The 25,804-nt window shown below is 49.6% G+C and overlaps 1 protein-coding gene across 1 annotated transcript in view; it reads right to left on the bottom strand.

Annotated features, from left to right (window-relative positions):
- Positions 1-14,690: 14,690 nt before the first annotated feature.
- Positions 14,691-25,804, bottom strand: part of ptgir (prostaglandin I2 receptor) — a 56,991-nt gene continuing 45,877 nt past the window's right edge. The window contains exon 2 of the mRNA XM_068019041.1: positions 14,691-16,917. Within this exon, the coding sequence (XP_067875142.1) occupies positions 16,690-16,917 (228 nt within the window). The 3' untranslated portion in view covers positions 14,691-16,689. The remainder of the gene's footprint in view (positions 16,918-25,804) is intronic.

The following is a 25,804-nucleotide window of genomic DNA, read 5'->3' as shown; positions in this document are numbered from 1 at the left end:
TTCCCCTCGCCGCCAGATGGCAACGCGGACCGCCAGGGCGTGTCCGGCCGGCTGACGAGGGCGAGGAAGTGGAGAGTGTGCAGGAGCAGCCCGTACAGGAAACCCCTCCGCGCCGATTGGAATGGCACGGAGGGCATTTCCGAGAGGCGGCTCGGGTTGTGCGGGACCGGCTCCCGAGGAGGGTTTCGGGGCCTGGGTCCGATGAGCAGTTCCGGCCAAGCGGGGGTCAGCTCGGCCGGGATCGCTCCGCACTCCCGAGCCCCCTCGCCACCCGCAGTGAGGGGCGTCCCGGGGGTTTCAGCTACTCCTCCGCCCGCCGGACCGTCCCCGGAGTCGGCCGCCCGGACAGCCGAGGCGCTCTCCTCCACCGGCGGGGGAGCGCCCTGACTGGAGGCGACCATGTTCCAGACTCGGAATAGATCCCGGTAAAAGACAAGCAACTCCCTGAGAGGCGCGGCTAACGGACTCCACCGGGAGTTGCGTGTCTTCTTGAAGGCAGTGACACTGGCGGAAAAAATACGTGGCCAGCGCACACCATCTGGGAGGACGCTCGACGTACAGGTATCTCTGCAGGGTCCGAAGGCGGAGAGTCGCAGCCTGGGTGCGGACGCACACCAGCGACTGACCGCCCTCCTCGATCGGGAGACTCAGGACCGCGGCAGAGACCCAGTGTTTCCTCTTGCCCCAGAAGAAATCGACGAGTTTCTTCTGGATCTTGGTGGCAAATACAGGGGGCGAGGCCAAAGTGACCAACCGGTACCACAGCATGGAGGCCACCAGTTGGTTTATGACCAACGCTCGGCCCCTGTAGGAAAGCACTCGGAGCAGTCCTGTCCAGCGCCCCAGCCGAGCGGTGACTTTCGCCTCCAACTCCTGCCAGTTTGCCGGCCAGGCTTCCTCAGCGGGGCTAAGGTGGACTCCCAGATAGAGGAGGTGCGTGGTGCTCCACGCAAAAGGTGTCATCTCCTCCGGCAGGGAGTCCACCCGCCACTGACCAACCAGGAGTCCGGAACATTTCTCCCAATTGATCCTCGCGGAGGACGTGGCAGAAAAGGTCTGCTGGCAGTCGCGCATCCTCCGCAAGTCAACGGGATCTGTGATTGCGAGGAGCACGTCGTCGGCGTAAGCCGAGAGGACGACCCGCATGGCCGGCTCGCGCAGAGCCAATCCCGTCAACCTCCTGCGAAGCAGGCACAGGAAGGGCTCCACGCAGATGGTATACAATTGGCCGGACATGGGGCACCCCTGACGCACTCCTCTCCCAAATCGAAGGGGCGCCGTCAAGGACCCGTTAACTTTGACTAGACACTCTGCGGCGGCGTATAAAAGTCGGACCCGGGCCACGAAATGCGGCCCGAGTCCGAAAGCGCGCAGAGTCCCGAAAAGGTAATCGTGATCCACCCTGTTGAACGCCTTCTCCTGATCGAGGGAGAGAAAGGCGACCGACTGACCAGTCCTCTGGGAAAGATGGATCAGGTCCCGGACCAGGTGGATGTTGTCCTGGATGGACCGGCCCGGGACCGTGTAGGACTGGTCGGGGTGGATCATGTGGGCCAGCACGGAGCCCAGGCGGGTAGACATAGCCCGGGCAAAGATCTTATAATCCGTGCTGAGGAGGGAGACCGGACGCCAGTTTTTAAGCAGGCGGAGATCGCCCCTCTTCGGCAGCAGGATGATGACCGCCCTGCGCCACGAGAGGGGCATCTCCCCGGTCGCCAGGCTTTCCCCCAGGACCCGCGCGTAATCGTCCCCCAGGACGTCCCAGAACGCCCTGAGGAACTCCACGGTCAACCCATCCACCCCTGGGGATTTGCCCCTCGAGAGCTGGTGGAGGGCGCCAGTCAGCTCCGCCAACGTGAGCGGAGCCTCCAATCCTTCGGCGTCCTCCGGGCTGACCTGCGGCAGGTCCTCCCACAAAACTCTGCGCGCATTCTCGCTGGACGGATCCGGAGAGAACAACGCACTGTAATACGTCCGGACCAGGAGGCCCATTCCCTCCGGATCCGTGATGGAGGATCCGTCGTCAGCCAGCAGCTCGACGAGCTGCTTACGGACCCCCCGCCATTTTTCCAGCGAGTAGAAGAAGGGTGAGGCGCGGTCCAAATCTTCCAGGATCTGGATCCGCGACCTCACGTACGCGCCTCGGGACCCTATGAGCTGCAGGTTCCTCAGCGCGCCCTTCTTCTCTTTGTACGCCTGCCACAGGGCCGGGTCCACGACGGCATGACCGAGGCGGGATTCCAAGTCGAGCACCTCCCTCTCAAGGCGCCCGATCTCGGCTTCCCGCCTCTTGGTCGACCCCTTCGCGTACTCCTGACAGAAGACGCGGATGTGAGTCTTGCCCACATCCCACCATAGCCTCAAGGAGGGGAAGCCCCCCTGCTTCCTTCTCCAGTCGGCCCAGAATCGACAGAACGAGTCCCGAAATCGCACGTCCTCCAGCAGCCGGTTGTTAAAGTGCCAGTACGCGGACCCCGCCCGCGTGCGGAGCGGAGTAAACTCCGCCCACACCAGGCGGTGGTCCGAGCACGGCACCAGCCGCATGGAGGCCGCCGAAACGCGGGAGACGTACGCCTGCGAAATGTAGAGGCGGTCGATTCGCGACCCCCCTCCTCCAGACCTCCATGTGAAGGCGCTGGAGTCGGGATGGAGATTCCGCCAGACGTCCACCAAGTTAAGGGAGCTGATCAGTCCCCTCAACTTCTCCACCGACGCTTGGCCGCGCTGGGGACCGGAGCGATCCCCCACCTCGAGGGTGCAGTTAAAATCCCCCCCGAGGATGATGAGCTCCATCGATAGCGGCGAGTGCAAGAGAGCGGACACTTCTTCAAAGAAGCGCGCTTGCAACGCGCCGGGCCTGGGTGCGTACACGTTCACAAAGTGGAGCGGCACGCTACCCAGGCGAACGGCGAGGTGGAGCAAGCGGCCCGGCACTAGCTCCTTGACCCCCAAGATCTCCGGCTGAAAAGTCGGGGCCAACAAGATAGCCACCCCACTAGAAATAGGGGTGAGGTGACTCATGTAGACCCCACCCTGCCACTCCAGGAGCCAGGTGGCTTCGTCTCCCGGAACGGTGTGGGTTTCCTGCAGAAAGCTCACCGCGTATCTCCCTTCCCTAAGGACTGAGAGATTGTGAAATCTGCGGTGAGCCCCTCTGCTGCCGTTGATGTTGAGGCTGGCTATGGTTATCTTCATGTCAAAGGTACTTAAAACCCGTCACCAACACCTCACTGTGAGGAAGGAGTGGAAGTGCACCTGGCCCTCCACTCCCCCAGCAACCCATTGAGGAACACATTAAAACGGCGCCTCTCAACCAGTTTCACGTCCGCGCGCTTGCCCGCTATCTTAAGGGCGGCACGGACGGACTGGATGATCAGCGCCAGATTCGACCAACGGTCGAGGGCCAGCTGAACTTTATTGCGGCAACCCCTGCAAGCCGCGAGGAAATCCCGGAGTTCCGCCGTGGGGATGAGAGGAGATTCGGTGGGAGGCATGAGGGACTCCACCACCTCACTGGCGATGGAATCAAGATCATCCTCCGTGCCCCGCACCGAATCCCCATCCTCCTCCGGGTCGTCACCGCCAGCGGCCGACACATCCACCACACACTGTGGGGCGGACGTCCCGGCCGCGCCAGCTGGTCCCGCCTCCGTCACGATCCCACCCCCAGGATCGATGGCGGAGGAGTCCTCTCTGGGTTCTATTGTGAAACTGGAGCCTGTCGGCACCAGCGGTTCAGGACCCCCCTCCACCTCCATCCCCAGGCCAATGAGTGGTCCAGGGGAGACAGAAGTTCCGGACTCCGGGAAACCAGCCGGAGCCGAGACTGGAGGCGGCGAGAGGAGGCCATCTCCCGCTCCGCCAGCACCCACAGGCCCAGCAGATGGGGCAGCATTCTCAGTTATAACTGGGTCGGGTGTCTCCTGGTTGGTGGTGGACTCCGGCTGGGAGGCCCGACCCTCTGGGGCCTCGCCCTCCCCTTCATTCAGGACACCCGACCCAGTCGCAGTGGCGGAATGGGCGGTTTCCCCAGGCTCCCCCACCACAAGCAGGGCCCCACTTACTCCTTCAGGAGGGGCCTCACGTACCGGGGCCATCCCCTCCCCTCCATCCTGAGGAATAGGGAGCACCTGCCCGGACTTTGCAGCCTTGGTGGTGGCGGTAGGGGGCACCTGAGGACCAGAAACAGGAGGCAGCTCCCCTCCAACAGATGGGCCCTGCACCTCAGGGCCCTGTGTTATTTCTGTGGAGGGGTGCCTTCTCCTCTTTTTCGCACTTGGGCGCGGAGACTCAGAGACCTCCATGTCATCAGAGGCCTCCGCCTCCGCACCCTTTTTTCCTTTTTTAGTCACCCTGGGCCTGAGCCCAGCCCTGGGACAGGTGGATTCCATGGGAATGGGCTTTGGGCTGAGCTCAGGCTCGGGTTGAGTCAAAGTGTCCAGGGGACGCGCCTCACGATGTTTCTTTTTTCCCCGCGTCTTCCTTCCGCTCGGACGGACGCTCCCCTCCCCGCCAGAGGCTGTGAAAACCACAGCCTCCGGAACCGACTGAGCGGTGTCTGTTGGATGTGCGGGGGGAGTGGGAGGAGGTGCTGTGGAACCACTCTGGGCCGCCGAAGTGGAGCTGGCGGCCGGGAGGTTGGGGCAGTTCTTCCGAACATGCCCCACCCCCTTGCAGACGTGGCACCGCGCCCCGTCCGAGGTCCAAAAGACGCGGTAGGCCGTCCCCTGGAACTCCACATTAAATTGGCCCTCCGTGTCCTCCTCCCGCGCCAGCTGCATAAATAACTGGCGGCGGAAGGAGTAGACATGTTGGAGGCTGTGCTCCCGAAGACCAAGCCGGACTGGGGTGATCCCCGACCTCACCTCCCCCAGATGGTGCAGGTGGGGGAGGAGGAGCTCACTGGGAATGAAGGGTGGGACGTTGGACAACATTATCCGATGCGCAGTGGCCCCCAGAGGGTCCACTGGCAGGAAGGTCCCCCCCACAGTGAGCCCTTTACTCAGGGCCAGGGACACCGCCCGCTCGGTCTTCAAAAAGAACACAGCCTTCCCATACATCTTTGAGGCCGCAACAATGGCCGAGGGGCCGACAACCACGGCCATTGCCTTAACGCAGGCCTCAATAGACATGTTGGGGTGGGGATAGCTCTTCACCCCATGGCTGCATGTCAATAATTTAAAGGGTGACGGGGCCACGTGGGCAGCCACAGAAGCTGCAGCTGCGTAGGTAGTAGAGGGCCCCGCCACCGGTGATGAAGGGCTTGCCATGGGTCCAAGAGCTAAACCCACCCCAAATTGTGGACTTGCACACTAAATAACAGATTCACAGAAAAATTTGAAAAGACAAACAAACAAACAACAGGTTAGTGGAGAGGCTGAGGTAATAGAGGAGAGGCAAAGGCAGGCTGGAAGGGATGACTTGCTTTCTGGAGGTGGTGCTCACAGTACACTTAAAACAGTCTTTGAAGTTGGTCTTCCGGTCTTCTGGTTGGGGGAGTCGTCTTCACCTGGGTCAGCTGAAGCTGCCCAGGCACTATCTATCCCCTTCCGTTTGTTTAGCTGGGCAGCTTCAGCTGACCCAGGCTTGGCAATTGGGGTGGGGAGGGAGCTTCCCTGTGTGCTTTTGCAGCAGCACAGACTCCTGTTGAATTGGCAGCCCCACCCCTTGTTGTTCCAGCCACTTGTTCCTCCCCCAACAGTCCAAAGTAAATTACTGGTGTTCAGCACCCACCTCCAGACAAAGCCTTGTTTCCAACAAAAAAAGAATGTCACTTTCTTCTCTTTTAAAGGTGATTGTTGTTGGAGTTTTCCTCTGCTTGTTGGTAGCTGCTCTCCCTTGCTCAGTGCAGCTCCTCTCTCCACCTCTGCAACCTCCAACTGCCACCAGCACTCTCAGCTGCACCTCGTTGAGGCTCTCAACACTCAGGCTCCCAAATCAGAGAGCAGCCAATCCCAGTGCTGTATCTGTCCTGGGAGTGTTTTACGGGGACAGTGTAGAGGGAGCTTTAATCTGTATCTGTTTGTATAAAAATATACAAACTGGGTGGTTTTATTTTAATAAAAAAAAGTCAACAGATGAAACTCTCCGCCGAACACTGTACCTGCTGTACCTGCCCTGGGAGTGTTTGGGGACAGCGTAGAGGGAGCTTTACTCTGCATCTAACCCATTTTTAAAAAAACTTCAGCTCATCCAAAACTCTGCTCCTCCATATCTTAACTCGCATCGAGTCCATCACCCCTGTGTTCACTGACCTCCACTGGCTCCCGGTCCGACAATGCCTCCATTTTAAAATTCTCATCCTGGTTTTCAAACCCCTCCATGGCCTGTATCTAACCCCGTTTTTTTTTCTGTGCTGTATCTGCCCTGAGAGTGTTTGATGGGGACAGTGTAGAGGGAGCTTTACTCTGTATCTAACCACATTTTTTTTTTCTTTTGGCCTTTATACCCCAGGCCCCTTTTATATACATATTTACATTTTTAAAATAACTTTATTAAAAACAGATAAATAAACAAAAAACTCAAATTAAAATGCCATTCTCGGCGTCGATGATGCACTCCAGTGTATCTAACCCCATTTTTTTTTTTTCTTTTTTTTTTTCTCTCCCCCCGTGCTGTACCTGTCCTGGGGAGTGTTTGATGGGGGACAGTGTAGAGTGAGCTTTACTCTGTATCTAACCCCCGTTTTTTTTTTAAGGTGGCCTTTATACCCCAGGCCCCTTTTATATATTTTATGTCGAGGGGGCCTTTATTCCTCAGGCCCCCTTTATACATTTTTTATGTCGAGGGGGCCTTTATTCCTCAGGCCCCCTTTATATACACACTTATATTTTTAAAATAACTTTATTAAAAACAGATAAATAAACAAAAAACTCAAATTAAAATGCCATTCTCGGCGTCGATGATGCACTCCAGTGTATCTAACCCCATGCTGTACCTGCCCTGGGAGTGTTTGGGGACAGTGTAGAAGGAGCGTTAATCTGTATCTAACCGATGGTGCAACTGTCCTCGGAGTGTTTGATGCTAATATTTGGAAAGAGTTCTATTCTCCAGCAATACACATGTCACTTTGAGTAAGCCAAAAATTATTCGGAAAACTATATTTGAGATAAAAGGTTCTTCTGTTTGGGGATGACAAATGTAATTATGCATTATGGAACACAAAATTGAAACCAGCTTTATAATGGTGAAAATATGCCTCCATCTCAATAAGAGGAAGCAACGATGTACAGAATGTTAGTGAACATCAAAGACTGAGGTTAGTATTGGCAGCTTTACTGTACTTTATGAGAAATGAAAACTTGAACTGTCCAACTACCATGGGATTGTAGACTCAAGAACTGAACAAGAAACAAGAACCAATTAAGGACTAAAAAAGCTCAAGGTGTCTACAATGGCCTAGAGCACACTACCTAGTACAGCACAAGGCCATAGGAACTAAGGAGGTCCCAAGTGGCTCAGTGAAATAGCTTGCCCATACTCTCTGTCTAGAGCGTAAATGATGTCCAGTTGTCTGGGCTACCAGAGGGCAGTCAGTGCAATGTCCACATGTTCAGAAGACAAGAGGAGAAAGTTGAAGGGGAAAAAAGCATGGCACGTGTGCTCCTTGTGTAGAATTGGCTTTGGGTCACACAAGAGTATTTTGGTGTGTGATGTCAATTATGTTGAGGAAAAACTCAAAATCAATTTCAAAACTGAGATTGGTTGATTTTTGTTGGGTAGGTGTATGAAAGGATACGGAACCAAGGTGGGTAAATGGAGTTGAGGTGGAGATTGGCCATGATCTAACTGAATGGTAGAACAGGCACGAATGGGCTGATTAGCCTCCTCCTTTTTCCCAAGACATTGAGAGCTTGATGGTTGTGGAGAGAACCAGGGATGGCATATGACCTTTGACCCTTTCCCTGCCTCGATTTTCTCATACCACCCCAATATTTAAATAAGTGTGACCTGTACGATGGGCATCCTGCCAAGCACAGGAAACAACTAGAATTTGAGACCAGGCTCAGATAGAATGAGGAGGACCTGGCGGAGTAAATGGGAGGAAACATGAATTGCGCCTTAATGATAGAATCATTGAAATGAAAGGAACAGATTAAGAATGAAAGAAGGGAAAAAAGTAGAAAGATGCTGAGGAAGGAGGGGAAGAAGGGAGTGGACAGAATTGGGAGGGAGGAGAAGAAGGGAGAGAACGGAATGGGGAGGGTGGAAAAGAAGGGAGGGCAAGGAGAGATGGGTTTGAAGGGCAAGGAGAGATGGAGAGGGGAGAAATAGAGTGTTGCACATTGGACAGGAGAAAGAAGAGACTGTCCATTTTAAGAAGCCATTCGGCCCATTTTCTCTGTGTTGCTTCACATCAGATTTTTCTCTATATCCACCTCCCTGTCCTTTTAGTGTCTCCTCTAATAGTTTCCTTCTAAGCATTGACCCATTGAAGGGGAAGGAGAGGAGAGGAGGAGGGAGGGAGGGGAGAGAAGAAAGTGGGGAGAGATGGGGGGGGGAACCATGTTTCAGAATAAGGGGCTGTCCCTTAAATAGAGATGAGGAGGAATGTCTTCTCTCAGACGGTCGTTAACCTTTGGATTTCTCTGTCCCAGAGAGCAGTGGAGACTGGGTCATTGAATATATTCAAGGTTGAGATAGATTCTTGAACTATAGAGGAGTCAAGTATAATGGGGGACAGGCAGGAGAGTGGAGTTGAGGCCAAGATCAGATCAGCCATCATCTTATTGAATGGCCTCGGTTTAACATCCCACTGGAAAGCCAAAGCAGTAAAACTCTGGAATATCAACCTAGATAATCTGTACAAATCCTGGAAGAGGGAGGCTGGGGGTGGGGGGGGGGGGGGGGGCAATGGTGGGAAAAGTGGATAGGTTTGAACTCATGACCTTCTGACTCTGAGGTGAGCGTTAGTTTTCCTGGTCGATGTATCTGAGAGAGCTAGAGTGGGAGGATTGGAGCACACGGGGGAGATACAAAGAGGAAGTCCCCCGAAATTACTGACTGTGGGCATGTAAAACGCTGGAGACGTTAAGCAGACACAGAGTTTTGAGACAGTACAGTTGCTCAGCAACTGAAGGTCCAGAATTCAGCGCAATAATGGATAACAGTACCATGGCCGTCCCAATCCTGCTGCAATTGCACTCACCACGAACTGTATGCCCAATCCAACTGGCAGAGATGCTTCCATTTAAATCGGTGATAACCATAAAAAGCTGTACTGTCACTGACAGACATGAGCACTGGCGAAGGTACAGAAGGGAGAGGTTAGAGCTATTAAGGAGAGACTGAACATGCCTGGGCTCCTTTCTCTCGAAAAAAAAAAGGCTGAGGGCGATCTGATACAGGTCTTCAAATTCAGGAAGTATTTAAAGAGCACAAGATGGTGGATGCATGTCTGGACTTCCCTCCTGGGCCAATCAGTATTCTCAATTTTCGCTGTGCTCTTCAAGACAAATGTTTCTCTATTTCTAGATTAATAAACTTCATGACATTAACACCTGGTAAAGTGGTTCATTAGCCACTTGAGAAGCATCAAAAGATCACTGCTAATCCAAACAGCCTGTTCTTGGAGGCCCACTCTGCCTAAGCCGATTGTGTAGAGATGTTTTCACTTGTGGGAGGAGATCAAAACTAGGCGCATTACATACAGGATAGTCACTAATAAATCCAATAGAGAATTCAGGGGAAACTTATTCACCCAGAGAGTGGTGAGAGTGTGGAACTCGCTACCACAGGGAGTGGTTGGGGTGAATATTATAGATACATTTAAGGAGAATCTGGATAAACACTCGAGGGAGAAAGGAATAGAAGGATATGCTGATAGGTTGAGATGAAGTAGGGTGGGAGGCGGCTCATGTGAAGTAAAAACTCTGGCATGGACCAGTTGGGCCGAATGGCCTGTTTCTGTGCTGTAATGAGCCTATGACCCAGAAGGCAGGCTCTATATGAATTTAAACAGGAGGCCATCACTCAGCCACACCTTCCCGTACATCTTCTGTCCCGTCCCTTCCCCAATCATAACCATTCATGGAAAAACAGATTCAAACTAGCTCAACCTCCCGGCTGAGAGTTGGCTCTTGCTCCACGTCAGTGGACCATGGACAGCGGCAGGAACCCGAAATAAAATGGAGCAAAGGTTGGATTCAGGACCTGGTCAGAGTTGCGACATGGTCAGGTGGGAAAGGAGGTGGTGCAGGAGGGGAGGGGAGGGGACAGATTACTACTGTGGAATATGTTGAAGGAATATTCAGGAAGCACTGGATGATCAAGTCGGTTTGGTGCTATCACTCTAACAGCTGGTGACAGGAGTTTCCATCCGGGCCGATCTTTGTTAGAACCTCACGTTCATTGTGTGTTTTATAAATGAAATCTCTCAAACTTTTATTTTTAGCTCCGTGAATCAAGGTGTTTTTGCTCCTCTCTTAATGACCGTTAGCTGGGTTAAAAGTTTGACAGCATTGAGCGATCCATAGCAGCATCGAATCCAAGTGTTTGTTGTTCTTTATGTCAGCCCAGACAGTGTGTGTTGGCAGCCATGTCCGTCACCGTCTTAGTCTGATGCTCCTTCACTGGAGTCACTGGATTATCGTCAGAAAGACTTGCCTTTATATAGCACCTTTCACAACCTCAGGTTGTCCCAAAGTGCTTTACAGCCAATGAATTACCATTGTCAGGTAGGAATCCAATTCGCAATGACCAGATAATCTGTTTTAGTGATGTTGGTTGAGGGATAAATAATGGCCCTGGACACTGGAGACAAAGACCCCACCCTCCTTCCAATAGCGGCCATGGCATCTTTTACGTCCACCTGACAGAACAGATGGCGCCTCGGCTTAACGTCTCATCCAAAAGACAGCACCTCCAACGTGCAGCACTCCCTCAGTACTGCACTGGAAAGTCAGTCTAGATTATGCACTCCAGTCTCTGGAGTGGGACTTGAACCCAAAAACCTCTGGCTCAGAGGCAAGACTGCTACCCACCGAGCCTTGGTCTTAACAACGTAAACCCAGAACGATTCCGCCCTCTGTGCCCCCACCCTCGCCACAGACTCCGCCCTTTCTGGTCTAGAGACGCTGAGCACAATCACATTTACTCATTTTGTACATGAACACAAGTTACCTCTCATCACTGAAATCTGTGCATATCTAAGTTGTAGAGTCGGACAGCAGAGCCCAAATTCTCAAAACGAAACCCTACAAATGTGCAGATTCAAGTTGCCCAACTGTATCACATTGTCCGGGAGTCTTCAGGCTGGGAAGGTGAATCTCCTGGGCATTGCTGCTACCAACTTGGGAGCTTCGTGTCTCTGGTCCTTGTCCGAGATTTCTGCTCGTGGTTTTCACCCATCGCTTGGACCTGTCGTCTGCACCCAGGCAATCAAACCTCAAGAAATATGAACTAGAGTTGGCAACCTATGTGCATGGCTGAGTGCCATGTGGTACATTTACCCCACTCGGTAAATAAACTCAAGCTCATCCAAAAATCCTGTTAAGACTTGTTCACCCATCACTTCTGAGGTCCCATTGGCTCCCAGTACCCGAATGCTTCCATTTTATCATTCTCATTTCATTTTCAAATGGCTCCAAGGCCTTGTTCCTCCTGACCTTTGTAACCTCCTCCAGACCTACAACCCTCTGAGATCTCTGTGTCCCTCCAATTCTGGCTTATTAAGCATCCTCGATTTCCTTCACCTCACCTTTGGCGGCCGTGCCTTCAGCAGCCTGTGCCCTGAGGTCTGTAATTCCCTCCCTAAACCCCTCCATCTCTCTTTCCTCCTTTTAAGACACTCCTTAAAACCTACCTCTTTGATGAATCTGTCCTAATGTCTCCTACTTTGGCTCAACGTCGATGTTTATCTGATTATGCTCCTGTGAAGTACTTCGGGGTATTTTACTACATTAAAGGTGCTATATAAATGCAAGCTGTTGTAGGGTTTGGAATTTTTTAAGAAATTAACCCCCAACCACTCACTGAATCTTGGAAATCAGATGGCTGTCGTGGGGTTTTCTTTGAATTTCGATTTAGTGCTGTCTTAAGCTTACATTAAGTGGACAGTGCAGTTAAACCGAAGCATTCTCAAAACACATCATATCAGGTACACGAACAGCGAGGTAACAATGTACAGATCATCCGCTACGCAAAATTGGCTGGTTCAAAGCCTATGACTTACTGTATGCTCATACTCTCCAATATCCTTGACCTTGATGATTTTCAGGAACAAAAAAGGTTATATTAAGGAATAGAATTTCTGGAGTGTGGAAAGCATTAAAATGCTCTTTCTGTCCATGCCAAGTTACTTCCTGTTCAGGGTTAAGCATTTCCTGAACAGAAGGTTCAATAAATTGAGGGGATAAATAATAGCAAAAAACATTTTAACATTAATTTAAATATAAACATTTAAAATTATTCCTCGACTTCTTAACTTTTTACTCTGACACAATACAAGTTAAAGGGAAGAAATCCATGGTTTTGACATCATTTCCTGTAAACAAGCATGCACCTACTGTTGGTACAATACTGATGATATCACATCACAGTCGCTGATAGACCAGACGCACACACTACAGTCACAGATAGACCAGACGCTCACATCACAGTCACAGATAGACCAGTCGCTCACATCACAGTCACAGATAGACCAGACGCTCACATCACAGTCACAGATAGACCAGACGCTCACATTACAGTCACTGATAGACCAGACGCTCACATCACAGTCACTGATAGACCAGACGCTCACATTACAGTCACTGATAGACCAGACGCTCACATTACAGTCACTGATAGACCAGACGCTCACATTACAGTCACTGATAGACCAGACGCTCACATCACAGTCACAGATAGACCAGTCGCTCACATCACAGTCACAGATAGACCAGACGCTCACATCACAGTCACAGATAGACCAGTCGCTCACATCACAGTCACTGATAGATCAGTCGCTCACATCACAGTCACAGATAGACCAGTCGCTCACATCACAGTCACAGATAGACCAGACGCTCACATCACAGTCACAGATAGACCAGACGCTCACATTACAGTCACTGATAGACCAGACGCTCACATCACAGTCACAGACCAGACGCTCACATTACAGTCACTGATAGACCAGTCGCTCACATCACAGTCACTGATAGACCAGACGCTCACATCACAGTCACAGATAGACCAGACGCTCACATTACAGTCACTGATAGACCAGACGCTCACATCACAGTCACAGATAGACCAGACGCTCACATTACAGTCACTGATAGACCAGACGCTCACATTACAGTCACAGATAGACCAGACGCTCACATCACAGTCGCTGATAGACCAGTCGCTCACATCACAGTTACTGATAGACCAGACGCTCACATTACAGTCACAGATAGACCAGACGCTCACATCACAGTCGCTGATAGACCAGTCGCTCACATCACAGTCACTGATAGACCAGACGCTCACATCACAGTCACAGATAGACCAGACGCTCACATTACAGTCACTGATAGACCAGACGCTCACATCACAGTCACAGATAGACCAGACGCTCACATTACAGTCACTGATAGACCAGACGCTCACATTACAGTCACTGATAGACCAGACGCTCACATTACAGTCACAGATAGACCAGACGCTCACATCACAGTCACAGATAGACCAGACGCTCACATCACAGTCACAGATAGACCAGTCGCTCACATTACAGTCACTGATAGACCAGACGCTCACATTACAGTCACAGATAGACCAGTCGCTCACATTACAGTCACTGATAGACCAGTCGCTCACATTACAGTCACTGATAGACCAGTCGCTCACATCACAGTCACAGATAGACCAGACGCTCACATCACAGTCACAGATAGACCAGACGCTCACATCACAGTCACAGATAGACCAGACGCTCACATTACAGTCACAGATAGACCAGTCGCTCACATCACAGTCACAGATAGACCAGACGCTCACATTACAGTCACAGATAGACCAGTCGCTCACATCACAGTCACAGATAGACCAGACGCTCACATCACAGTCACAGATAGACCAGACGCTCACATCACAGTCACAGATAGACCAGTCGCTCACATCACAGTCACAGATAGACCAGACGCTCACATCACAGTCACAGATAGACCAGTCGCTCACATCACAGTCACAGATAGACCAGACGCTCACATTACAGTCACAGATAGACCAGTCGCTCACATCACAGTCACAGATAGACCAGACGCTCACATCACAGTCACTGATAGACCAGTCGCTCACATTACAGTCACTGATAGACCAGTCGCTCACATCACAGTCACAGATAGACCAGACGCTCACATCACAGTCACAGATAGACCAGACGCTCACATCACAGTCACAGATAGACCAGACGCTCACATTACAGTCACAGATAGACCAGTCGCTCACATCACAGTCACAGATAGACCAGACGCTCACATTACAGTCACAGATAGACCAGTCGCTCACATCACAGTCACAGATAGACCAGACGCTCACATTACAGTCACAGATAGACCAGTCGCTCACATCACAGTCACAGATAGACCAGACGCTCACATCACAGTCACAGATAGACCAGACGCTCACATCACAGTCACAGATAGACCAGACGCTCACATTACAGTCACAGATAGACCAGTCGCTCACATCACAGTCACAGATAGACCAGACGCTCACATTACAGTCACAGATAGACCAGTCGCTCACATCACAGTCACAGATAGACCAGACGCTCACATCACAGTCACAGATAGACCAGACGCTCACATCACAGTCACAGACAGACCAGACGCTCACATTACAGTCACAGATAGACCAGTCGCTCACATCACAGTCACAGATAGACCAGACGCTCACATTACAGTCACAGATAGACCAGTCGCTCACATCACAGTCACAGATAGACCAGACGCTCACATCACAGTCACTGATAGACCAGTCGCTCACATCACAGTCACAGATAGACCAGACGCTCACATCACAGTCACAGATAGACCAGACGGATATACAACACATGCAGCAATACTTCTCTGGTGCCTCAGGAGGGAGTGCTATTCTCATCGCACACTGAGGCCCTCGAGTGAAGGAAAGCTACTTCTGCAGCAGGATGTTACAAAGAAAGTTCAACTAAAAATAAGCAGTAACCTCTGCCATATTTCAGAAACTTTTTGAATATCATGCCGTTGAAGTTCAGACTTTAGAACATTAAACTCCTTGCCTCTTACACCTTGATAGGATGCAATGGACTGAGAATATAGTCATACCAAGAACAAAGGGAGATGGTTGTTGGAGTACAATCATCTCAGTTCCAGGAGTTGCTCAGGGGAATGTCTTAGGGCCAGCGACGTTCAGTTGCTTTATCAATGACCTTCCCTCCATCATAAGATCAAAAGTGGGGATGGACGCTCATGACTGCACAGTGTCCAGTTCCATTCACAGCTCCTCAGATAATGAAGCAGTCCGTGCCCGCATGCAGAAAGACCTTGACAACATTCAGACTTGGGCTGAGAAGTGCTAATTAACATTCCACACGAGCCAGGCAATGGCCATCTCTAACAAGAGACAGTCTAACCATATTCACATTCAATGGCTTTACTATTGTTGAATCCCCCACCATCAACATCCTGGGGGGAATCATTGATCAGAAACTTAACTAGACCAGTTATGGAAATACTGTGGCTACAAGAGCAGATCAGTGGCTGGGAATTCTGCAGTGAGTAACTCACCTCCTGACTCCCCAATGCCTGTCCACCATCTACAAGGCACAAGTCAGGAGTGTGATGGAGTACTGTCCACTTGCCTGGATGGGTGCAGTTCCAACAACACTCAAGAAGCTCAACACCATCCAAAACAAAGCAGCCCGCTTGATTGGCATCCCATCCACCACTGACACACAGTGGCAGCAGTGTGCACCATCTACAGGATGTACTGCAGCAACTCACCAAGGCTCCTTCGACAGCACCTTCCAAACCCATGACCTCTACCACCTAGAAGGACAAGGGCAGCTGGTGCATGAGAACCTGCAAGTTCCCCTCCAAGTCACGCACCATCCTGACTTTCAAATATATTGCCGTTCCTTCACTGTTACTGGGTCAAAATCCTGGAACTCCCTCCCTAACTGCACTGTCGCAGTAGCTTTGCCACAGGGGCTGCAGCAAATCAAGAAGGCAGCTCACCACCACCTTCTCAAGGGCAATTGGGGATGGACAATAAATGCTGGCCTTGCCAGTGACGCCCACATCCCTTGAATGAATAAAAAAACTTAGCAAAATATCCGAGCATCATAATATTTTACAGCAGTGTACTCAGAACATTATATATTATTAAAGTCATCTCAGTCTTAATATAAATTAATTTAGTCTAAATGTCACTGAGTTCAGAAGTTTAATCCTGATTTTTGGGTTGAAACAAAATGCATCTTAACTCAGGTGAGCCTGGGTTAATATTGATTGATCTGGCTGGAAGGCTCCGTCTGTGAAGTTCAGGGATGGAACGAGGGGATGAGGTGTCCACTGATGCAGTCAAAATAAAGCCCACCCCCTTTTTAAGAGGGTGAAAATTCGTTCCTGTCGAGGCAGAAAATGTAACAGAGGCAATAGGAGTCATTCACTGCTGGGTGCTGTGCCAGTCATTTAGACCTCCCCCCAACACCCTCGCAAACCTCCACCCAGTACTGAGTCAACACAAGGTGATACTCTCATGTTTTAATGGCTCTTGGAAAGTGCTGCTCTGGAGCGACGGGGAGAAACGGCAATGAAGTATCCGCTGAATGTTCCGGAACACGGACTTTCGAAGTATGATGAAGAGCCAGGGATCCACGATGGGGTTAAAGGCGTAGAATCGGAAAGCCATGAGGTCCTCCTTGTCATTGTTGTCAGGTGTGATGGCGTTGATGAATCCGCGAATCTGTTGGGGAGAGGGAGGGTGGGGGGAGAGCGGGGGTGGGGGGAGAAATAAAAAGAGGTAAAGAATAACCTATTGATGAAACCTTCACATCTGCATCGTTTATACCGCTCGGCTGCAGAGAGAAAGAAATAAATCATATCACAAGTGATCAGAAAGTAGCTTCACTGAGTTGGCAATGGAGTTGCTCATTGGTACATTCAGTCCTCAGCTGAGGCGTGACGGTATGGTAGCATAGTGCTTATATTACTGGACTAGTAATGCAGAGGTTTTTTTAAATTCATTTCTGGGATGTGAGCATTGCTGGCAATGTGACGTTGCTCATCCCCAATTGCCCTTGAGAAGGTGATGATGAGCCACTTTCTTGAATTGCTGCAGTCCATCTGGTGTAGGTACACCTACAGTGCTTTTAGGGAGGGAGTTCTAGGATTTTGACCCAGCGACAGTGAAGGAACGGCGATATGGTTCCAAATCTGGACGGAGTGTGGCTTGGAGGGGAATTTACAAATGGTGGTGTTCCCATGCATCTGCTGCCCTTGTCCTTCTAGGTGGTAGAGGACGTGGGTTTAGCAGCTGCTGTCGAAGGAGGCTTGGTGAGTTGCTGCAGTGTATCTTGTAGATAATACATACTGCTGCCACTGTGCGTCAGTGTTGGAGGAAGTGAATGTTGAAGGTGATGGATAGGGTCCTGATCAAGCGGGCTGCTTTGTCCTGAATGGTGTCGAGCTTCTTGAGTGTTGTTGGAGCTGCATCCATCCAGGCAAGTGGAGAGTATTCCATCACACTCCTGACTTGTGCCTTGTGGCTGGTGAACAGGCTTTAGAGAGTCAGGAGGTGAGTCACTGTTCACAGACTAGGTCGGGACCAATGATCTGGGGAAATGAGTTCAAATCCCACCAGACGGAATTTAAATTCAGTTATTTAAATAAATGTGGAATTAAAAAAAAAAGTAGTCAGGAATGATGATCATGAAACTATTGGATTGTCGTAAAAACCCATCTGGTTCACAAATATCCTTTAGGGAAGGAAATCTGCCATCTTTACATGGTCAGGCCTACATGTGACTCTAGACCAGCAATGTGGTTGATTCTTAACTGCCCTCTGAAATGACCTAGCAAACTACTCAGTTGTATAGAGATCTGCAATAAATGCTTACATCCCATGATTAAAAAAAGTTACAATTGCATGTCTCTAACAGGGTGGGAGCGAGGACCCTGGGAAACAAACTCCTCTGCTCCCGATATTTTGGTGACAACTTTCTCTGTTCTTGCCTTTCTATCAAGCTACTTGGATGTGGGGTGGCACAACCACGAGTGTAGACTTAACTCAGCCTGCACCTTAAAGTAATACATTCCAGCCTTATATCTCTACAGTACTTTGGCAAAACATGCGGCAAACAAGAGAGGTACAGTTAGCTGGTATGTATCATTTTCTCTGCTGCAAGGCTGGTGCTACAGCACCATTACTGGCTGGAGGTTGTAATTACAGCGTGACAGGTTTACATAGGCACTTTTCCATTATAAACATGGACATAGGGATTTAAGACAGCAAATACATGGAGATGTAGAAATTTTAATATATTATGTAGGTTTGTTCAAAAAAAGTGGTGTTTGCCCTCTCTCCTCCCCTCAACGGTATGTTATATTAGTTAACCGTTACTGATTAGGGAGCCTTATAATACATGCAACTCACTCTTAAGCTTGTTATTTTACAGCAACTACAACAACAACTTGCATTTGTATAATGCCTTTAACATAGGAAAATTCCCAAGGTTCTTCACAGGAACATAATCAGACAAAATCTGGCACCAAGCCACATAAGGAGAGTTTGGTTCAGGTGACTAAAAGCTTGATCAAAGAGGTAGGTTTGAAGGAGGATCATGAAGGAGGAGAGAGAGGCAAAGAGGGTGAGGGAGGGAATTCCAAAGCTTAGGGCCCAGGCAGCTGAAGGCACGGCCGTCAATGGTGGAGTAATGAAAATTGGCAACGCTCGAGAGGCCAGAAGAATTGGAGCAGCGCAGAGATCTGGGAGGGTTGTTAGGACCAGAAAAAAGTTTTTCAATCAAACTAAACAAAGGTTCTATAAAAATATCTCCTGATCTCTTTATAAACTAAACACGTTGTATTTTTGGCCTTTATTTACAGCTTAGTGGTAATTTGACCACTTCATTCGAAACCCTTCAAGCTCTATTTCAGATAAGTGTTAATTTCTTTAATAGGAGTGCAAAGGTCGATTGCTTTGATAACAAGAAAAGCATAAGAAGCTGTTGATTTTTTCTAGGTTAATAATAAAAAGTTCACAGTACTATGGAACAATTACCGCGAATAAAAATGGCTCCTTTAACTGTTAATTCCAATTTTTATCTCTGCGTATCAAAGATAACACTGTTGTGAGGCATTGTGAACAGTTTCTGTCAGATATGGTGAGGTTTTATTGATGGACTCTGTGCATTTCAAGTGATAGATTAAGATTGAGTAATTGAATTGTTTCCCAATTCACATCATATATGTCGGCATCAAACACTCTCAGGGCAGGTACAGCACGGGTTAGATACAGAGTAAAGCTCCCTCTATACACTGTCCCCATCAAACAACCCAGGGCAGGTACAGCGAGGAAGCCTGGCCAGCAAACTGGCAGGAGTTGGAGGTGAAAGTCACCACTCAGCTGGGGCGCTGGACAGGACTGCTCCGAGTGCTTTCCTACAGGGGCCAAACGCTGGTCATAAACCAACTGGTGGCCTTGATGCTGTGGTACCGGTTGGTCACTTTGGCCCCGCCCCGTGCATTCGCCACCAAGATCCAGAAGAAACTCGTCGATTTCTTCTGGGGCAAGAGGAAACACTGGGTCTCTGCCGCGGTCCTGAGTCTCCCCATTGAGGAAGGCGGCCAGTCGCTGGTGTGCGTCTGCACCCAGGCTGCAACTCTCCACCTTCGGACCCTGCAGAGATACCTGTACGTTGAGCATCCTCCCAGATGGTGTGAGCTGGCGACGTATTTTTTCCGCCAGTGTCCCTGCCTTCAAGACAACACGCAGCTCCCGGCGGAGACCGTTAGCCGCGCCTCTCTGAGGGAGTTGCCTGTCTTTTACTGGGATCTATTCTGAGTCTGAAACATGGTCGCCTCCAGTCAGGGCGCTCCCCCACCGGCGGAGGAGAGCATCTCGGCTGTCCGGGCAGCCGACTCCAGGGCCGGACCCGTGGGCGGAGGAGTAGCCGAAGGCCCTGGGATGCCCCTCACTGCGGGTGGCAAGGGGGCTCGGGAGTGCAGAGCGCTCCCGGCTGAGCTGAACCCCGCTCAGCTGGAACTGCTCATCGGACCCAGGCCCCGAAACCCTCCTCGGGAGCCGGTCCCGCACAACCCGAGCCGCCTCTCGGAAATGCTCTCCGTGCGATTCCAATCAGCGCGCAGGATTTTCCTGTACAGGCTGCTCCTGCACACTCTCCACTTCCTCGCCCTCATCAGCTGGCTGGACACACCCTGGCGGTCCGCGTTACCATCTGGCGGCGAGGGGAAACCCCGATGGAGGTCTCTCTATGCGGGAGTCTTCCCCCTTTACATCGGGGACTTGGGGTGGAGGGTGTTGCACAGGGCAGCCTCATGCAATAGACTTTTATGTAGGTTCACAGACTCCCAGGCCGCCTGTACTTTCTGCGGCCTGGACGAGTCCGTGTTCCATGTATATATGGAGGGTGCGAGGTTGCAGCCCCTCTTTGACTATTTGAAGGGGCTGCTCCTCAAGTTTTGGCTGCACTTCAGTACCACACTCCTGATCTTTGGGCACCCGGTGCGGAGGGGCTTGGGCCAGGAGGAGGATCTCCTCGTTGGTCTGTTCCTGGGCCTGGCCAAGGTGGCAATTCACAGATCCTGGCTGCGGGCCGTCGGGGGGTCCGTCCTCCCCGATTGCCTGCCCCTCTTCCGCGGTTACGTTCGCGCCCTGGTGTCCCTGGAGAAGGAGCATGCGTTGTCTGCTGGTACGCTTGAGGCATTCTGCGACCGGTGGGCACCGCAGGGACTGGAGTGCATTGTCGACGCCGAGAATAGCATTTTAATTTGTGTTTTTGGTTTATTTATCTGTTTTTAATAAAGTTATTTTAAAAATGTAAATATGTATATAAAGGGGGCCTGAGGAATAAAGGCCCCCTCGACATGAAATATATAAAAGGTGCCTGGGGTATAAAGGCCACCTAAAAAAAAAATTTAAAAAAATGGAAGAATAAAAAAGCAGGTGGGCCAAGACTGTCCAGAGAATGATTCCACCTGCTAACTTTGTAGCTGGCAAACAGATGTGATTTTTATTTCCGCAGTCTTGAGTTGGATTGGAAATCAAATCCCCTCTGAAGATTGTTTCGAAAGAAATGTTAAAAAAACTAAAAATCATCTCAAGCTGTAAATCTGGGCTTATCTCCATCTTCAAGTTACTGGAGCCCACGTCCAGAATTTTAATGCTGAACTAAAGGCCCACCTTGGTCCAAACGAGAATGTCTAATGTCTGCAGGCAATGGAATATTGAGGAGGAATATAACTTTTCACTTCGCATTGTAACTAAGCCCATATACCGCAGCATCTGATAAATATTATGCTGACCAAATAATTCTGAGCTACTCTCCCAATATTGGAACCATATGGTCCTCAGTGAAGCTCTGGAAAACATGTTTGTGGAGATATTTATGTTGTGTTTCAGCAATAGAGATCGAGACATTCATTTAAGGTTATTTTTTGCTCCAGCCTCATTTTATTAGCTCCGCTCTGGGGACGGCTAAAGGCGTATATATGCTCTGATTCTGCTGATCTTAGTCATGCTGCCAAGTGGAGGCGTAGAGTAGGCCCAAGTCCTCTCATACTGGGGAGGGAATGAGAGCGACGAAGCCACGTTCGGTTTTCGAGTGACCTGCTTTCTCTCCAGACAGCCTCGGCAGGTGGGTGAACCCACCAGTCCGCCCAATAAATTGGGTCTCCGACGGATGTAACAGATTCCACGGCCCTATTTCGAAGAAGAGCAGGGGTGAGTTCTCCCTCGCATCCTGGCCAATATTTATCCCTCAACCAACATAATTAAAAACAGATGATCTGGTCATTATCACACTGCTGTTTGTGGGAGCTTGCTGTGCGCAAAGCGGCTGCCGCGTTTCTGACATTACGACAGCGGGTACCCTTCAAAAAGTACTTTGTTAGCTGCAAAGTGTTTTGGGATGTCCTTGGGTTGTGAAAGGCGCTAAATAAATGCAAGTCTTTCATTTTCTTTTGAATCTGGGCTGCATTGCCTTTATATCCTTCGAATCATGGGGTATCCAAGACTGGGCATCATATTCCAAAGGAAAAAGAGGAAAGCGACACTTTCCTTCCTGTTAAAATTCTCCTCCTTGGGCAGGGCAATGCAGATTGGCATTGGTGGCAGCCAACAGACAGACTACAACACCACTCTTCCTGAAATCCAGTGGGAGATAGCGGGATTGACAGGCGTAGTGGGAAGAAAAAATAGAAAATATCACATTTATATCGCACCTTGCCTATCCTTAGGACATTCCAAAGCGTGTTACAGCCAATAATGTACTTCTGAGGTGTAGTGTAAATTTGCCAGCCAATTTGCATACAGCAAGATCCCACAACCAACAGTAAGATAAATGACCTTCTAATCTGTTTTTTTGGTGATGTTTTTTGAGAGTTGAATGTTGACCAAGAGGACTCTCTATTCGTTCATATAAAAAAGTGCCAAGGGATCTTTAATGTCCACCTGAACAGACAGATGGGATGTTGGTTTAATGTTTCATTTAACAGATAGGAACATGGAAAATAGAAGCAGCAGTAGACCATTCGGCCCCTCAAGCCTGCTCCACCATTCAACTAGATCGTGGCTGATCTTCTATCTCAATGCTATTTTCCCCCACCATCCGCAATATCTAGAAATCTATTGATCTCTGCCTTGAGTATACTCAATGACTGAGCCTCTGGGGTAAACACAGAAAATAGGAGCAGGAGTAGGCCATTTGGCCCTTCGAGCCTGCTCCGCCATTCATTATGATCATGGCTGAGCATCCAACTCAGTAGGCTGTTCCCGCTTTCGCCCCATATCCATTGATCCCTTTAGACCCGAGCTATATCTAACTCCTTCTTGAAAACATACAATGTTTTGGCCTCAATTGCTTTCTACGGTAGCGAATTCCACAGGCTCACCACTCTCTGGGTGAAGAAATTTCTCCTCATCTCAGTCCTGAAAGGTTTACCCCGTATCCTTAGACTATGAACCCTGGTTCTGGACTCCCCCACCATCGGGAACATCCTTCCTGCATCTACGCTGTCAGAATTTTGTATGCTTCAATGAGATCACCTCTCATTCTTCTAAACTCCAGAGAATTTTTTTAAAAATTATTTGTTTGTGGGATGTGGGCATCACTGACTAGGCCAACATTTATTGCCCTTGAACTGAAAGGATTGCGAGGCCATTTCAGAGTCAACCACATTGCTGTGGGTCTGGAGTCACATGTAGGCCAGATGAGGTAAGGACAGCAGATTTCCATCCCTAAAGTACTTTAGTGAACCAGATGAATTTTTAACAACAATTGCCAATGGCTTCATAGTCACCATTAAACTTGCTTTTTAAAAAAAAAATTCCAGATTTATTAATTGAATTCAAATTTCACCATCTGCCGTGGTGGGATTCGAACCCATGTTCCCAGAGCAATCGCCTGTGTTCTAGATTACCAGTCCAATGATATTACCACTATGTCACTGCCTCCCCTAAATATAAGCCCAGTCTCCTCAATCTCTCCTCATAGGACAATCCTGCCTTCCCAGGGATCAGTGAACCTCCCTCTATGGCAAGTATATCCTTCCTTAAGTTATGAGACCAAAACTGTACACAATATTCCAGGTGTGGTCTCAGCAAGGCTTTATACAATTGTAGCAAGACTTCTTTACTGCTGTACTCAAATCCTCTTGCATTAAAGGCCAATATACCATTAGCACCTTTGACAAGGTAGCACTCCCCCAGTCCTGCACTAGTGTCAGCCTACTGTCGGTGCTAAAGATGGAGGCATCAAAGGCCAACATCAGGGGCCTCTCGGTCTCAGCCTGCCCACCTGTGGAATGTTGATGAAGTCCGGATTCAGAGCCGTCCCCTCACCTTCGCTAAGGGGAACGGTCAACGCAGCTTTCGAACGAAAGGGTCCCAGTGGAAGGGTTTGAGAGAATGATTTGTCCTATGGCTTTACTCCCTTCTTCCTGTCAGGAAATGACTAGCCTCCACTTGGCATGGCACAACCATAAATAGACCAGTGGGACATCAGCCAACGAGACCAGATCCCTGACTGCATGCTCTCCTGTAACTATTAGCAATTCTGACACTAGCTCCAAGCAAGGCTCTGACGTCTAAATACGTACATCAGAATCACTTCTAGTAAGTGCTCTCAGAAATACAGATGTTCCAAAACAGAAGCGGATTCATTCAGTCCACCAACAACTATAACTTGCATTTATATAGCGCCTTTAATGCAGTAAAGGCTTCACAGGAGCGATTATTAAACAAAATTCGATTCTGAGCTGAGCTGTTAGAACAGATGATCAAAAGCTTGGTTAAAGAGGTTGGTCTTAAGAAGCATCTCAAAGGAAGAGAGAGAGGTGGAGAGGTTTAGGGAGAGAATTCCAGAGCTTAGGCCCTTCCTGAGATTCAGTGCCTGGAACTGATGGCATAAAAGTGGCTATCTTCAACTTCAAGTGTCTAGCGTTCCGAATAAAAGTGTATAGCCGAGTAGCAATGCAGCTCCTCAGTTCCTACCTCAAGGCCAGTCACCTTTGAATTGCTTGAGAATTAGTCATAAAAGCTAAATAAACATAATTGGAAAAAGTGCATCTGATAGCTGTCCGACATCAACAAATAAGGAATTTACACAGCTTCTCACTGATTATACCATGTGCACCAGTTTCATCCACTCTCTGGCTGGTGACAAAGACAGAGAGAGATATTCCCTCCCCTGCACAGTGCACCTAATGCTCACCCAGAACAGTACAGATGTTCAGCTGTCCATGCCTGCATGCAGCAAGATCTGGACAGCATTCAGACTTGGGCTGATAAGTGGCAAGTAACACTCACACCGCACAAGTGCCAGGCAATGGCCATCTCCAACAAGAGAGAAAGTCTAAACACCTCCCCTCAACATTCAATGGCATTACCTTCACCACGCGGAGTGTGGTGGCATGTGCTCAAGGGTAATTAGGGATGGGGAATAAATAAATTGCCAGCATCCCATGAATGAATAAATAAAAAGACAACGTCAAAATGAGGCAATGCCCTGTTCTCAAACTGTTGCAACACAATCCACACTTGTGCCAGTCTGAGGGTCAAAGGTCAGCCTCAATATCCTTCGCTCCACCACTGATGCTGTGCCCTCTGGAATTTCCTACTCGAACCTTTCTGCCTCTCTACCTCTCTCTTAAAACAATAACAAACTGCATTTCCACAGCACCTTTAATGTAGTAAAATGTCCAATGGCGCTTCACAGGATCACTATCAGACAGAATTTGACACCGAGCCACATAAGGAGATCTTACGACAGGTGACGAAAAGCTTGGTCAAAGAGGTAGGTTTTAAAGAGCGTCGTGAGGAGAGAGAGGAAGAGGTTTTGGGAGGGAATTCAAGAGCTTAGGGCCTAGACAGCTGCAGGCACGGCCATCAATAGTGGAGCGATGGAAATCAAGGATGCGCAAGAGGCCAGAAGTGGCGGGTTGATGTTTACAGAGGAGGTTACAGAGATAGGGAGGGATGAGGTCAGGAACAGATTAGTAAACCGGATGAGAATTTTAAAACTGAGGTGTTGCTGGACTGGGAGCCAAAGTAGGTCAGTGAACACCGGGGCGATGAGTAAACGGGATTTTGTGCCAGGAGATGGTAGCAGAGT

This window comes from Heterodontus francisci, chromosome 40 (genome assembly GCF_036365525.1).
Source record: "Heterodontus francisci isolate sHetFra1 chromosome 40, sHetFra1.hap1, whole genome shotgun sequence".
NCBI lineage: Eukaryota > Metazoa > Chordata > Chondrichthyes > Heterodontiformes > Heterodontidae > Heterodontus > Heterodontus francisci.
The sequence above is the reverse complement of the archived record's forward strand: the minus strand, read 5'-3'. Positions and strand labels throughout refer to the sequence as shown.